Here is a 17,206-nt window from a genome sequence, read left to right as displayed (position 1 = left end):
CAGTCCAATAGGAAGCCAAGGGAAAGGGTCAGCAGTCCAATAGGAAGCCAAGGGAAAGGGTCAACAGTCCAATAGGAAGCCAAGGGAAAGGTTTTGGCATAATTTGATTCTGTGCGATGATACATTATTGACATAAAAATTAGCCATCCCTTCCTGTATGATGTGACCTGCTAATCAAGAAAACTGTAAGAACAACGAATGGGCTACTTTGAATATAGTAATTATTACAGTCTATCTATTATAGCAATGTCTTTTCATGGGACAATTTTGTGCAGTAAAGATTGTCTAGTCTATAGGTAAGCAGGTAGACCCTATACAGGCCTACAGAGTCCTGGGCAAAGATTCAGAATCAGGCAACTAAAGTGCATAAGCCAACTTCAGCTTCTAACTAAGTGTGGCTTCTACAATTAACATATATTATAAAAGTTTTTTTTTTTTACTTATCTACTATATTTTGTATTTGTCCCATAAAATTTGTGACCTCATTTTATGGGGTCAAATAAATAAATCAAATGACATCTTTAATCTTGCCTCTTGCTCCATAAAGTAGAGAAATTTTGTTGACACTTGTAGTTTATGTCCAACAGCCATGGATAGACAGGTTAGAATCTGCTTCCCTAGAGACTGCCACCACCCTGGACATGATGTCCATTGCCTAAACGTTGCTGGGAGAGAGATTTCCAGTAGTGGTGGTAGAGAATGGGGGTTGGGTTGAAAGGTGGCGTGCACTGTCACTTCTTTGTCAGGAGAAGTCTCCTTTTGGAAAAGCATAATGTTTGAAAAGATATACTTTTATTCTTTCTAGGTTTGTTAGCTCTGTGACTTTCAGAAAGAGGGGATAGAAAGGCACATAGTTGTATACCTGTGATTACACAGCCTAAGGAATATTTGGAGTTGCCACATAGTTTCTATGTCAGCTCTGGGAATGGGGCTGCTAGTAAGCTGCCAAGCCTGGCAGGAAGACTGCCTACACACAAAAGAGCAGGTAGTCTGAGGCTCAGAGCTGCCTCTCCTGACAGTGAAGTTGTTTCATTTAAAAATCCACTCAAGAGGAGAACAGGGCATAACTGATAGCCCAAGGTGGCCCGAGGTACCCCTGTCCAAGCAAGCCTGCTTCTTGGCCATCTTAGTAAAATGAGCACAACTGAGTACATCAGTCCCACCTCCCAGAGTTCAGCAGTGGCCACTCACTCAAGCTCATCCTGCCATAGCCCACAGTCACTGTAATTGATTTCTCATCCTCTCTGCCATAACCCACAGCCACTTCCACAAACCTCCAAAAACCATGGTCTCATGGGTCACTGGAGATGTTCAGGTTGTCTGACAACTTAATTAGATCACTTTGATGACAGCTAGTCCTGCTGCTGTGAGTGAGCATGGGTGAAGAGCATAAAGCCTCAGAGAAAGGTGAACAAAATCATCATGTCTCTGTCTTAAAAATATGTGTTCAATAATTATGATTTCCATCCTTCAAGTCAGGTAAGATCTTTGATCTTCCTATAGAATTTTCTCTGTACGTGGGTGGAGTGTACAAAGATCTTATAGGTATACAATCCAGACAGTGTACCTTTTTAAAAAAACTAAATTTAATTTATTCATTCTTCTACATGAAGCCAAGTTATTCCTGGGAATAGAAAATATACATACATAATGCAAAACTCAAAACTTACAAAAAGGTTGCATAGTGATAAACCAGCACCATTTGCCCACCCATTTCATCCCTGAGCTTAAGGGTTGCATCTTATTTATGCCACGAACTATGCTGTCTGACCCTGCTCCAGTACTTCCAATTACAAACCCTCTGTATTGTCTGCATCTGACATTATTAAGTTTTTAATGGGCTTTTATTTCAGATGGCTGAATAAGAATGGGATTCAAGAAATACACAACTGTGCATTCAACGGAACCCAGCTAGATGAACTGTAAGTAGTCCTGACTGCTCTCCCAGGCCATTTAGAGGGAAATGGCTCTTACAACAGGGATATTTATGTGGCTTTCTTTTTCTTATTCTTTCCCCAATTCCATCCCCAGGAATCTAAGCGATAACAATAATTTGGAAGAATTGCCTGATGATGTTTTCCATGGAGCCTCTGGGCCAGTCATTTTGTGAGTAACTTCGTCTGTTTCCATGCAGAAGAGCTCAGCTTATATGAGCTAGAAGTCAACTTTCTCCACCTTGAAGAAACTTACAAGATAGGGGAGTCAAACAAGGTCAATTGTGATTTGTTGATACCTACAAAGATTTGTGGGGACAATTTAGGGTTGATGTACAGTATGACTTTCTATACACTGGTGACAATAACATGTAATGAGCATGTCCTGAATCTCAGAAAATGTTCTAAGAAGTTAAAAATGTATTCTTAATTAATCCTTATAAAGCCCTCTGGGATAAGAGCTATCATTGTCATTTTGAAGAAAGAAAAACTAGAGGAATTAAAAAACTCACTGAAACACAATGTAAGTTGTATAGAAGGGATTTCAAAATAAGTGGTGGGACTCATGCTAAAGTCAGGCACTCTGCTATATGTCTCCTCCTTGACAGGGAAAGCTTGATTCTCCTTCCAAACCTCAGTAACCAGGATACATACACATATCCACTCAGTGCAGTGAGATGCATATACACATTATTTCTGGATCCTCTTTCCAGAGCCAGTGGGACGCATCGGTGCCTCACTCCCTGTGTCAGAACTTCTTACCCCACTAGCTCTTCCACACTCCCAACTTTCTTCAAAAGTGGCTTTGCCCCTCTTCTTATCTATGCCTCATTTTGTAGATGATCTCCTAAGTCCCTTGTTCCCTCCAAGTCTCCCTAAAACCCAGGCCATCAGTGACTTCCCCCGTGACTGCCATTGTCTTTGTGATATTGAGTAGAGAAGGACACTATATCACAGTTATCCAAGGTTGTTTTTAATGTGCTTTCCTGGACTCTAAGGAAGATCCACTGAAGTAACTCAAGAATGTTCTTCAAGAACAAAGGCACATAAAGGGAAGAAAAGATGTGCAGGAAGGCTGGCAAACAAATAACTATACGTATACCACACCTAAGGCTTCCCCCCACCCCATCTAAGTTCAATGCAGACATTTGGTGGCCACACTCCTGTCATCTTATTTACCAGTCACCATAGGCTTCCATGCATAGTCATTTACCTGCCTCCCTACCATGGACCAATATCACTTTCACATTCACAAATGGCCTGCATTCTCTTCTGAGAAAAATTTTTTCGTAATTTCAAAATCAAGTGTGGCAGGACAGTAACTCCGTAAATGTTTCTTATTGATGATAAGGGGTACACTGTAATTCTGAAGTAGGCTCTACCCTTTAAATAAAGGAAAGTATGTGTTAAGATAGATTTATCATCCTAAGTTCAAACATCAATCCCAAGTGCCAGAGATGCAATGACAACATGAGAAACAAGAGGAAGCACTGGCTTAAAGCCAAGCTGTTAGGGCAGACAACCATGGTTTAAACTCAGTCCTTTCCCTGTCTTAAGACTCAGCTTCCTTATTTAAAGGGCAGGAAAACCAGTGGTATCTACTTGTTACAGTCTGAGGCTTAAAGGCATATACCCACAGAAATGTCCATATGCACATGTATGGATGGATGTGTAACTTCTACTTGTATTTAAGAAAGCATTACCATATAGTGCAGGAAACCAGAAGAAGTTTTTCATCCCAAGGATGATATATCTTATGAAAGGGTAATCAGGTAATAATCATATAGCTTAATATATCAGATTACGATGTTTGGTTTGCAGTGCAATGTAGGACATGGAAGAGTACCAGAAACATAGTCCAAGTGTTCAAGTACATGGAGTATTTAGAACCCATAATGCTTAATGTATTCTGTTCTGAGAGTTCTTAGAAAGCAAGCAGACTTTGACAAAGTACTTCTGATGCTTTGTGAATGGGTAGAAGTTCATCCATGTCACCTAGCTACAAGTCCTGAGTGCTTTGGATGTTCTATGTGGGCACTGCTTTCTGTTCTTGGGAGAACATGTCAGTGGTGGGATAAGCATTCAGTATGCAACCTGCTGGATATGCAGAGTCATAACCTATTGTATGCTCCTGAAAATGTTGCATCAGATATGACCCACAGCTGGCTCATTATCAAACTGAGGCATCCAGGACCAGAGGAGGAAAGTGGCCCACTGAAGGTCATACTATAGCTATAAACAACACAGTTTGAGGTATAAACCAGTCTTGATACTTCACATTCCTATGTGTGTGTTTCCACCATGAATACATCTACTAAGACATCTGCAAGTTAGTCATCAGCCCCCCAACAACTGGTAGCAAACTGAAGTTAATGGGAAAATAATTCTGACCATCACCCTCCCATCCTAGGATCACAGGTCACTGACACAGACACATGGCTCAGGTGATCACGTCCTGAGGTTGCATAAGCAGGATCTAGGCCGGACACTGACAATGTGTCTCCTCAGAATGCGAACAGAGACCACAAAGTACAAATCTCCCACCAATCCCTGCTATGAATGTAAGCAGGAGAGATAGTCAGCGGAAGCAATTCTGCAGGGTCCTGCCCTTTATAGGACTGTGTTGTCATCCCTTCTGTTACTGGAACATATGTACACAGAATTAGGAAAACAAACTTTGTAGAAATCCAGCAGAATTAAGAAACACTCTAATGGACTCAAAATGGTAGTGAAGTCTGGTGTGGCACGACACTCTGATAAACCCTGGACTCTGGAGGCAGACACAGGGGGGTTTTCATGAGCTGCAGCTGGCCTTAGGTCAGTTATATAGTAAGCCTGAGAACTTCCTAAGCTTAAGTCTTGTCTCAAAAGGTACTTTCAAATGGTGTTAAGCAGGAATAATATCCCATCTATCCCTTGCCTTTCCGTGTCAGTGTATCAGGATACGTGTGCAAGAACCTGGCTGAAGTCCCAGTTGTAACTGCAAATCTTCTGCCACTTCAAGGACAAGTTATCACATTATACCCCAGCCTCCCCTTCTGCGACTGTGGGGTCATTCTAAATGTCCTTCACGCCTCTCTCCTCGACAACTGGGATGATGCAGATGATGGCCTATCTAGCTCATTTTCTACTTCTGCAATGTTGTGCCGCAGTGGCCCAGTGGGTTGTTTGGGTGACCACATTCCTCCAGTGCTTTAAATAGGAGAGAAGAAACAGGGTCGTGCTCAAACAGCCCACAACACAGCAGTTGCCGCTCAAACCACAGGTTTAGCTAGGTCTTGGGTCAGATCCCAAATTCTCACACACACCCCCATAAAAAAAAAAAAAAAAAGAGTGCTACAGGCTTCTCAAGTCAGGAGGTCCACTACAGCAAGCTCTCTGGGTATATGAAAAATCGTCAGTGGAATCCCAATCTGGCTGAGTGGGTAACTGGATGGCAAAGCATTTGTAACAGGTCAGTGGATCCCATAGAGAGCCCTAGAATCAAGAAGGGTCCTTAAATAATATTTAAATAAGTCAAATAAGCATGTCTCTACATAAGCAGTCATTGCGTGTGGTTGACCCTCAGAAGGAGCCTAGGGCCGACCTTCTCTGAGAACACAGCTGTGAGGCATCTCACTGTGAGTGGTTTTTGACTGAGCTGCAGCAGGGTTTCTAAGTATGAGTGCACATTACAAGAATATGGAGGCTTTTTAAACTAGAGATTGCTAATTCTCAGACTAAGAACTCTTGACTCCTTGACTCTGGCATACGCTAGTTAATAGAGTGCTTTTGTACCACGTGCAAAACCCTGGGTTTGATCCCCAGCCTCCTATGAAATCGGGCATGGTGGCACACACGTGTAATTGCTGAACTAAAGGCAAGAAGTAGAGGCAAGAGGACCCAGAAGTTCAAGTTCATTGGCTGCATATCAAGTTGGAAGCCGTCCTGAGTCACATAAGACCCCGCCTCAAAAGTCGGGGAGGGATGATTCCAAATCCTAGGGCCAGGGCTTAAGAACTGGCATGTTTAACATTGTACCCCAGTGGTGCTGATGCTGCTAAGACCCAGAAGCTGCTTTATCATCCTGCTCTCCAGTCAGCATTGAGTGCGGCCTTGCTCCGCCTCTACAGCATCCGCTGTTGTGTGTCTTCCTTTTCCTTTGTCTCTAGCAGATTAGCATAAAAGCTTCTAAAGGAATTGGGAGCACTTACTCAAACTGATGGCTGTTTTTTCCTGAAGGTGAGAAATCTAGCTACATGAAGAACAGTGAGCCTCTGAACACACAAGTCTAAGCTGTTCGGCTACAAAGAAGAAAGGATGTAGGAAGCCACGGGCGTGCAGACAAGCTTCATCACGTTTCAGGCACAGCATCCTCAGTTCCCCTTAAGACTCTTGACCTTGAGCATGAGCAGCCATCTAAGTTTTCACCTGATGTTATGAACTCACGGAGCTGGGCTTTTTTTTTTAGGCAATCAAGCCATTGCTGTTTCCTTGAGAAAGAGTTTCCTGTGGGGAAAATGTAATGTATTGCTTTTGCAGGCTGGAGCCAGTACAATCATATTCTGATGGTTTATCAAATTGATTTGGCTATAGCTCAGATTCACCTGATAGTTCAGATTCAAACACTGAGTTATTTGTATAAGAATGATTCTCTTCCATTACCAGTGTACCCACAGTCCTATAGATAGTAAATTGCCCTTTTATCCCGCCTGGGATCATGAAAGAGAGGTCTTCTAGCCATCTGTCAATGTAGAATACACCAGAACTGAGCTCTCATTTATAGAAATGATTGACCTGCAATAATATCTTTGCTGGGAAAAATAGAAATGGTTCAAATCAAATTTGCGGCAGTTGCTATCACAGACTTTATTAAAGGGGCATGGAGCACTATTTAACTCCTGTCTCTCCTGTATTGGTGTCATTTCTGACTGCTATCTCCCTTGCCAGTCTGCAACTCAGTACCAAGAATCCTAACAAGGCTGAAACAATTTAGGATTACTAAGTCTCTGGGACCCAGCCATCAGCCTGAGGTCGCTCTGTTAGTAATTTTAATGGTCTAAAGTTTCAAAACTGTTCATTGCCAAAATACAGCATGTGCCGTAATACTAGTCAAAATTACATTTAATATGAAAAACTGCAACCATTCGACCTGACCAGGCTAGAAGACAAGGATTAGACAAATCAGCCCCACATCCCTGCCACCTCTCTGGCCACTGGGAATGAGGTCAAAATTGAACATTCTCAGGTACCCACTAAGGATTGAGTAGTAGATCTGCCACTGTGAGTCTAGCCTGGGGATAGGTATAAGGAGCAGAGAAACTTAAAAAAAAAAAAAAAACAGTGCCTGCTCTGCAGTAGTTGCAATGCTGCCTGCTTGTGCGATAACCATGTTGGGAATTTTCTTTTTGTCTCAATAATTTACTTATTTTTATTCACTTTACAGCCTAATCACAGCTACCCACCTCCTCCAAGTCCTACCACTACAAACTCTTCCCTCCATTGCCCCCTCCCCTTCTCCTCAGAGAAGGGGAGCCTGCCCACCTTGGGTACCACTTCTCCTGGGACATCTAGTCTCAGCAGGGCTAGGCACATCCTCACCTACCTCATCCTCAACCAGGTAGGAGGAGAGGATTCAATGGCAGAAAATGGAAACCAAGAAATTCTCTTTTCCACTTGTCAGGGGACCCACATGATAACCAAGCTGCAGATTTGCTACAAATGTGTAAAGGGCCTAGGTCCAGTCCCTGCATCCTCCCTGGCTGGTGGCCCAGTCTCTGTGAGCTGCCATGAGCCCAGATTAGTTGACTCTGTAGGTCTTCCTGTGGTGTTCTTGGCCCCCTCTGGCTTGCTTAATTCTATCTCCCACACTTCCACAAGACTCCCCGAACTCCACCTGATGTTTGGCTATGAGTCTCTTCATCTGCCTCCATCCACTACTGGACGAAGCCTCTAGGAGACAGCTATGCTTGGTTTCTGTCTGCAAGCATAGCTGAGTATCCTTAATAGTGTCAGGAGTTAGTTGGCTCTCTCACTTGGGATGGGTCTCAAGTTGGGGCAGGCACTGGTTGGCTGTTCCCTCAGTCTCTGCTCCAACATGATCCCTGCACATCTTGTAGACAAGATAAATTTTGGTTGAAGGTTTTATGAGTGTATTGATGAGCCCCTCTTTCTTCTGAACGTCTTGCCTAGCTAAAGGAGGTGACCACTTTAGTCTGTCCATACCCCTCTCAACATAGACTTTTGGTAACAGAACAGCTTGCTGATTGAAACACTGTGACTTTGGTTTAGGTTTAGGCTTGGGGTTTTGAAACATGCCTTACCCTGTAGCTTAGGCTGGCTTGAAACTCACTGTATAATTCAGGCTACCCTGGAAATTCCAGGAGTGCTCCTGATTCAGCCACGCTGTTACTGAGGTTACAGGCAGGGTCCACTATACTGGACAGCATGGTGACTTGTGACCAGTCAAGTGACAGCATGAATAGATTTTATAAACAAAGGCAAATTTGTAGTCACCATACCATGTCCATTCATCTTCAGTCTCTTTTGTTTCCAGTTCATTTGGTGTTCAATTTGTTTAATCCTTACATATAGTGTGTGTGTGTGCGTGTGTGTGTGTGTGTGTGTGTGTGTGTGTGTACTATATATATGGATTCAACACTAAGTTCTCAAGACTAGAAAACTATAGATCTCAATGAGTTATTTCTCTGTCTTGTATAAATTCTAAATTTCTGTCTGGTTTTCAAAGCTTGGAGTTTTAATCCCATCCCATAGTTCCCTGTGTTCCTTAAAATATGATTGTTCATCATAGCCCTCACTGTGTTTCACTGTGTACTCTGGGAATATCTGAAATACTAGCTAAAATGTTGCTAACCACATAATTATTGCATTAATCACGATTCTCCAGAGACGTATAACCTATAACAAAGTGACACGTACAGATGCATGAAACGAGACCCATCAGGGTAGTCAGTTCATGTGGAGGTGACAGCTGAGAGGTGCTCTCTAGGCTATCTACAGCAGCAAGAGCCAGGGAATCTGACAGTATGGCATAGTCCAAGTTCAAATCCTCAGCCCAATGTCAGAGAGAACAGGGAGTTACTGGGGCAAGACCTAAGGCTGCTGACCCTGGACTTTTGTTATATGAGGAGCAGGAAAAGAAAGATACTAGCTCCAGAAGTGAGAGGCAGTATGAATTTGTCTTCTGACTGGATGAAACCCACCCACATTGATTAAAGGCAAATATTCCCCAAACTCTACTGATTCAAGTACAATCTTATGGAAATCCCCAGATACTCAGAAGCAATGCCTTCCAGCACTGTGGGTGTTGCTTAGTCCAAAATTAACAGGTAAAAATTAACCAGTTGAGTTACAAGCAATTATATTCATAAGAATGTGAATAACTAATGTTTATTTATTACACTCCATATGTTTTCACCATGTAGGAGTGAAAAGCATTTTTATAAAGAAATTGTAAAATCAAATGTCATACTTCTAAGCTATCTGGGAAAATCTTTGTGTGTGTGTGTGTGTGTGTGTGTGTGTGTGTGTGTGTGTGTGTTTGATAGAACAGGATAAAAATGGAATATTAGTATAGTTATGTCTCAAACAACATTGAACAAGACATAACTTGTCTTTATTCTTGCTGACAGAAATGTATATAAACTTAATTCAAACATGGGAGTTTTGGGTGACTTTTTTGATAGCTTAGTTGTACAAGTTTTGGCACATGAACTTTGTAGGCTACAGTGCCATATGACAACATCTAAAGGTTAGACACATTGTGTATTGCCAGTAGATGTTCATGGCTTCCATGGCAGCCCAGACCTCTACAAAACCAATTCAGAAGCCATTAATGCTCTTAAAACCTGTGTCCAGAACTCAACTAGCAACACTTATGTATTCTGTCACTTCAAAACTTCAGAATTCATCCCATATTAAAGGGCATGGCAAATAAATGGTTAATAGAATCTTCAATCTATCATTGGTGATGTTAGATAACAGGATAGTATTCTATGGAATGTAGAAGTTTATTAATATGAATTACATACATATTCCAAATTCAAGTGGAAAGATATAACTAAGAAAAAAACTAGCTTTCAGTTTTATATTGCTTGCTTTGGAGAAATGTTCTTGACAAATAACTAGTACCATTGTTTTAAATGGCTCCTGATCAACTTCAATGCTTCCATGTCATTCCATGGACAGATCTTTTAACATAAAGAATAAGTGCCTGTGAAATCTTCCACATTTGAGAGAAAAAAAAAAAAGGATCCCAAAGGAGAGGGGAATGGGACCTAGTTCACAGAGAATAGAACATCTATGTTAATAGTAGAGCTGGCCAAAAGAAGACTAAAGAAAAAGAAGAAAATAGCAGAAAGGTCTTGCCGAGCAGAGAATTTGGAAAGCTCCAAAACAAGTAGGACAATAAGGAGCAGGCAAATAATGAGCATAGCTGACTTATTTAGCAGCAGAGTGATGGCTCTCCAAGGGGCGATAGTTTAGGTGCGAGACTTACATCTACTGGACACCCAGATCTGAGAAATTATAATTCAAAGACAAATACTAGAAAACATGCTGCAATCCGGGTGTGGTGTCACATGCCTTTAATCTTGGCACGCAGGAGGCAAAGACAGGCAAATTTCTATGAGTTTGAAGACAGCCTGGTCTAGAAAGTAAGTTCTGGGTCAGCCAAGGGCTATAACACAGAGAAACCCTGACTTGAAGGGGGAACAAAAGAGGAGGGGAGAGGAAGGGAGGGGAGGGGAGGGGAGAGGAGGGGACAAGGACAAGGACAGGACAAGGATAAAAGAAAGTGTACCTTGGATCATCTGAACCTGCTCTCTATAGGAACAGCAATGAGTGGGAAACATTAATAATTAAATTCTGTATATATAGGATGTTTCTTTAAGTTTGGATATGAAATCCAAAAGACAGGAGTCAAGGATGCCATATAAATTTGTTTATGACAAGTTGAAACACCCAACCTGCTTCATGTGAAGCAGATTTTTCTTTTTAAAATCAAAAGCTTAATTTTTAGCATTGAAACCTTGACCTGCTGATTATGCAAGCAGGGACTGTGCTGAGGTGGCTGAACTTAGAGTATGGGTTTCAGAGAAGTAGCTAGAATATAAACTGTGTTTCAATCACAAGGCTTGCCAAGTTCATCGAGAATAAGAGAAGACAGAACAGAACACTGTAGGTATTCAGTCCCATGGTGGGGTGGGGAGAGTCTTAACAAGAGACAATCAGGAGGAACTGAAAAATACTAGAGTCAGTTAAGAGGCAGATATTAGTAGAGATGGAGAAAATTATGAGAAAAAATGACTCTAAATTTATAGAGGCCTAAAAATAACCAAGACTACATAAAGCAAGAATTAACACAACAAGAAATATTTAAATGCAGTATCACGACAGGAGGCTGTGGTGTATTTCTCTCAGTAATAATAGAATTGTGGTGGGGGGATCAGTAAGTATAGAGGATTTAAATTAGAATGAGCAAATTTGATTTAATTGCCAAAAGGGAGAGTATAACACAGTTAAGTGCTACCTACAGGCAATTACTGGTTTTGAAAATGTCAGTCTACCTGACTATTTAATCAGGGATCAACAGCCTGGAGATCATCAGTGGTAGATAGCACTTCTAACCCCAGGACTTAAAGAGCAAATACAAGTGGCCTTCCTGCAGCCAAGGAACTAGAGAGAACTAAAGAAGCAAGATCCTCAACAGATCTACTTAGAAGCATCTGGAATCTCAGAAAAGATTCAGATGCTACCCAAGACAGGAAGCAGAAGAAGGGGATGCTCTCTTGCCATCCCAGAAGCCTCCCACTGACACTGTTAACAAGGGGATGCATAAAAAACCAGGCCTGGCAGGGTTCAGCCCTCCTGAAATGCAAAGTGCAGCACAGATAAGGGTATGGAAAAGATACAATATAAACCAAGCAGAGGACAGACATACTATACCAAGGATTTGTCTTTTATCATAAGAATCAAGGAAACTTGTTGGAGAATTTGAGATCACAGTGTGATTAGCACTCTAAAACTTTTACTCTGGTTATGGTGGGAAGATTGCATTGGAGTCATGGTCGGGGGACGCATTGTGGGTCCATTTTATCTGTCCATAGCGAGACTCTGAGCCCTCACTAAAGTAAAAAAAAAAAATCCTGAAGGGCAGTAGAGATGATAGATTTATGTCCAAGTGAAGAGGAGGAAAGAGTAACTCCCAGGTTTCTTTCTTGAATAACGGGAACAATATAGGAGAAACATGCTGAAATTGGAACTAAAAGGAGGAGCATGCTTGCAAGAAAAGTAAGTCCAGTTTTGATGCTCATGCTGGTCATCAAAATCGTGGGATCCAATGGAGAATGCAGTATCTTGCTGAAGTTCTGAACTAACATACACATTTGGAAGCCATAGCCACATAGCCGATAGTGTGAAACTAAAGGAATGGGTGTTTGTTTGAATAAATACCAGTGTCTAAATGAGAGGTAGAAGAAAAATAAAATAAAATTTAAAAATCAGAAGGAAATTAAAGTAGATGCCTGAAGAAATCAAAGAGAATAGGGTGCTCAGATGGAACATTTCAGGGGGAAAAGTGCTTCACATTCACAGGACAATTATGAAGTCAAGATGATGGGAACCCAGAGGTGGCCTTGGTAAGCATTGTTTCTGTAAGGATGAGGAGGCAGATTGGTGGCATATGGAACTACTGACATCGTATACAGACAAGCAATATAAGTTTGGCTGGGAAAGAGAGGTGACAAGTTAAGGAAGTTCCACTGGACAATAGAAAGCTATGATAAATTTTGAACAAGAGAATGGCAAGGAGATGTGGAGGAGACTTTGAGAATGTAATTTTCACCAGGCTGTGAGAACATATGGGGCAGCAATGATATATTCACACTCTGAGTTTCATAGCTTTGAGTGTCTACTGCTTTGACCTACAGAGAATGTCAACAGTGAAACACACTTCTTCAAGTCTATCCAAGGGTGCCTTTGGTATCCAAGGGAACCATCCAAGCCATTACTTGTCACCACCTACATCCGGAACACCTACTCATAACTAAGCCAAAGTCTCTAGAGGGCTAAGATGGTGATGTTCAATCTCCTTGCTCTTGCCATGAACCTCAGCTTTGAAAGTCATGGCTTCCAGTGTTGACACCAGCAGTACACCTCCATCACTAGCGTGGCAGCCAGGAAGGGTGACATTCAGAGGCTTCTAGGAACAGGAACCATTGTACCAGCTCCTACCAGGCCTCTGCTGCCTCCCCCAAGGAGAGACACTCTTACAAAGCTACCTTTGTGAATGTGTGCAGATACATGATTGAGTGGGATGTTTCCTCCTGATAACTGCCAGGCATTAATCATCTAGATAGTCCTCGATTGTGGATAGATATGATTTCTATCCTCTCACTTTGTACCTGAAGAAATTGAGTCATAGAAAACATGTAGTCTGACCAAGGTTACAGATCTAACAGGCACAGGAGCAGGCTATATATGCAGGTAAGTCTTCATGAAAACCAAGCTCATATTCCCTATTTACCTGCCACCTGGACTTCCAGTGAAGGCTGCCTCTATGGCCTGCCAGATTCCTCTTCCGTGTGTGTCATGTTCCCTTCTCATCATTTTCTGTGATTCAGGCCACAGAAACCACCACAGTTCGTTAGAGATATTTTTATAGCTAGCCTCAGAGTGGCAGAAAATGGTTTCAACCTCAGGCACAAATCAACTACAGAAGAGAGATGGCTGATTTTATTGCTCACCAGCAAGGATTAAGCCCAAACCAACCAGAACTCAAGCTTATCCAGTTTTAGAGGCAGCCAACAAGCTAACTCCTCTCGTCAGGACCAGTAGAACCAGTATTTCCTATGCAAGCCAAACATCTAAGCTGAATATTGACCTGGTCTGTATGAGCTGTGAAATTGCGCTGTCTCCCTTCTCAGCCATGTAAGAAATTCACCTTACTAGAATGTCTGCTATTTTTGTCCATTAGCCAGAAGCTGAAAATGTCCTACCCAAGATGATCATGGTATTTTTTCCTTTTCTCCTTATAGAGACATCTCAAGGACAAAGGTCTATTCGCTGCCCAACCGTGGCTTAGAAAATCTGAAGAAGTTGAGGGCCAGGTCAACATACCGCTTGAAGAAGCTCCCTAGTCTGGACAAGTTTGTCATGCTCATTGAGGCCAGCCTTACCTACCCCAGTCACTGCTGTGCCTTTGCAAACTGGAGGCGGCAAACGTGAGTATTCTATGTCCATCTCCATGTGGCTTAGGCCTTTACACAGTGTAGAATGGGTTCATGGTGACATGAAGAAAACCCACATACACAAAGAGCTCCTCACTGAGGGCCTAAGACGTGCTCTGGATCAAAGGGACAGTTCTGTGGAAGGGGCTTGGGTTTTTTCCACTCAAGAGATTTACACACATAAACAAACCCAAAATAACTGTGCCGTTTAGAAGATAATAGCAGGATTTCTTCCTAAAATGATGTCATTTCAATAAGTAGCATATGAAGAGAATTTGATAAAAAAAAAAAAGATTTATCGTCTAAGCTGCCTGATGAAATTATTCTCCTGGTCCTCATTGGAAAACAATGCCCACAATATGAGTATAATCCCCATCATACCATGAGGTGTGGGTTAATGGCTCCCCTGGACCCCTGCAGAAGAGCTGAGGTTACTATGCCCCTTAATTCTCTTTCAGTCAGATATTTTCTACACTCAGATTAATTTATTTTGTTTCTCTTTTGTTCTTTAAGTTTTCTTATATTTAGTTCATTTCCTTACAACTGAATTTTAAGCCAATGGACTATGACACATGCTCCTGGGCCTAGTCTCCAACAAGAACTCAGTGCCCACCATCAGCTGGCCTTCATGCCACTGACAGAGCAGAGCACCCCATGCCACGCACTGTCACAATTTTATCTTTATTGATAACATTGCAGAAGTTAATCATTATCATTATTTTCTTATAACAAAGGCAGAAACTAAGGAGTTACTGAATAACTGAATCAACGTGGACCAAATGAAGCTTCAAAGTGTAGGCTCTGCTTTCTTCCAGAGCTCTAGCTCAGAGGTTCTTTGTGGTGCCTCCTCCCTAGCATCTGCTCATCAATGGCTGGAGCTCCACGTTTAAACTGTCACTATGCTCACTCGCCACTCCTTACTGAACTTCAGGCTTGCCAACACTTATTTTCCCCAGCTTTCTTTTCAGCTGTTATTTCAAGGAACGTAAGTACCTTGTGTCTATGGGTGACTTACGTTTCAAGAAAATGAAACCTCACTAGTCAGTAGGTTGGCAGTCACGCAAGGGACCAGAATCTTCTCCACACAAGCCAGTAACCTAAGGTTGGGGAAATTTTTCTCTCATTTCTCTCTCGACACCGAGTCAGACAGCAGTCTGCAAGCATCAGAGAACTTACTTTCTGCCCCCATGGTGTTAGGCTGCAATTAACCCAGAGACAGGATTCGATCTAAGTACCATGGGATGGCCCTCTGGGACCCCTCTACACCTGTCCTGCCACTTATGTCACTTTAGTTCATTGACTAAACTCACTGGTTTCCTGGATTCCGGCTCCAGCCACTTTCAGTTATGCTGTCCTCACTAGGATAGCTGTGGAGGATTTGAGAAGTCTTACGAGTTTCAAAAATAGACTATGATACTCCAGAAAGAAAATAAGAACAGAATCTCTAGGGTCAAGAGGAAATGGCTTCTGGACATTTAGTTCATCTCTCACTGGTGAGAGAAGAGAGCACAGGGTTCTCCATAAAGCCCCTTCTCACGGGATAGCAGGAAAGCTCAGTCTGTGACACTGGTCTCTCTCTCTCTCTCTCTCTCTCTCTCTCTCTCTCTCTCTCTCTCTCTCTCTCTCTCTCTTCCTTTAGAATTAAACAAAGGCTGCTCCTCCCACCACTGCCTGCCTCTTCTTCTGGGGCTTCCAAGGGACTTTAATGCTCTTTCCTACTTCCCTGCTGTCCGAGACTGTGATAAGTTTGAGAAAATGCTGCCATTTAATATTGCTGTGAACTTTCCCCTTGAGCAGAAACGGAAGGAAAAGTAAAGATATATTTGATTTCTTTTTTCCATCAAAACTTCTCCCTGTGTGAAAAGGTCACACTGGTTAAACCTTCACATTACAACAGAAGTTTCACTTCTGTCCACATGCAAAGTCCTAGAATATTTACCCATACACTCACAGGTTGAATATTTACCATCTGGGCTTCATTCAGTTCTTTTTACATGTCCCTCTATCTGCTGGCAAGGTCTCTCATATATTTAAGCTTAAATGGGGTGGGGGAGACAGGAAAGTGCCCTGAGAAGATTCAGTGGCTCCCAGGGGATCTGACAACCTGAGAACAAACTAGGACCCTTTAAAACTTGCATTTGCTCTGGGGCTGCCAACTAGGGAACTATTTTATGTGAGAGAACGAGGCTCACTTTGCAGGGCAAACAAATACCTGTGACCTGTTGCCACCTCTGGGAAATGAAATGATAAAGCCCAAGATCCTGGTAGCATCTCGGGAAAATTAGCTGGCCTCTCAATGGCCTACAGCCAAAGAGCCAAAGGATGAGGTTGCCTGGTAATTAACTACAGACTCCGATACTCTGGTTAGAGAAGACAAAACTAGCAAATAAGCTTTCATGCATGTCAGAAAATATAATTGCCCAGTGATTAGAGAAATAAGAATGTGTTCTCTTGGGCAAGCTAGAAGGTATCTGAATGGAGATGGGGGAAGGAAAGGAGTAGAGATAATATCATGTCTGTAAATTATTTACACTAACAGCAAGGGTTAGCTAGTCCCAGGCGCCTTCCTCCCCACACTCAGGTTGTGGCCAGATGGTTTCCCCCATGGGCCATCCCACTCTAGGAATACACACACACACACACACACACACACACACACACACACACACACACTGTTCTGTTCATTTACAGTAAACAGCATTAACCCATGAGTCAGCCTCAAGAGCAGACAAGATGTTGAAAAAAAAAAAATCTCAGGAAGAAACTCTTATTTCTACTCTGCACAAAGATGTAATGCATTTGCCACTCTGTAACCAGGATGTTGATTGTTGGTATTCTGTCTGGACTCCACCCTCACAATTAACTGGCAACAGCCAGGTATGCTCCTCCCCACAGTTACCTGGCAACAACCAGGTAGGCCTGGCACTATAAAAGGGGTTGCTTGCCCCTTCTCTCTTTGTCACTCTCTCTGTTTCTCTCTGTCTCTCTGTCTCTGTCTCCTCTCTCTGTCTCTCTCTCTCTCTGTCTCTCTGTCTCTCTCTCTCT

The 17,206-nt window shown here is 42.3% G+C and overlaps 1 protein-coding gene across 2 annotated transcripts in view; it reads left to right on the top strand.

Annotated features, from left to right (window-relative positions):
* The window catches only part of Fshr (follicle stimulating hormone receptor), a 173,920-nt gene that overhangs the window by 154,923 nt on the left and 1,791 nt on the right, over positions 1 to 17,206 (top strand). For both annotated transcript variants that reach the window (XM_021218039.1, XM_021218040.1), the window contains 3 exons: positions 1,854 to 1,922; positions 2,032 to 2,106; positions 13,970 to 14,155. In XM_021218039.1, coding sequence (XP_021073698.1) covers positions 1,854 to 1,922; positions 2,032 to 2,106; positions 13,970 to 14,155 — 330 coding nt within the window. The remainder of the gene's footprint in view (positions 1 to 1,853; positions 1,923 to 2,031; positions 2,107 to 13,969; positions 14,156 to 17,206) is intronic.

Source organism: Mus pahari, chromosome 18 (genome assembly GCF_900095145.1).
Source record: "Mus pahari chromosome 18, PAHARI_EIJ_v1.1, whole genome shotgun sequence".
Taxonomy (NCBI): domain Eukaryota; kingdom Metazoa; phylum Chordata; class Mammalia; order Rodentia; family Muridae; genus Mus; species Mus pahari.
The sequence above is the reverse complement of the archived record's forward strand: the minus strand, read 5'-3'. Positions and strand labels throughout refer to the sequence as shown.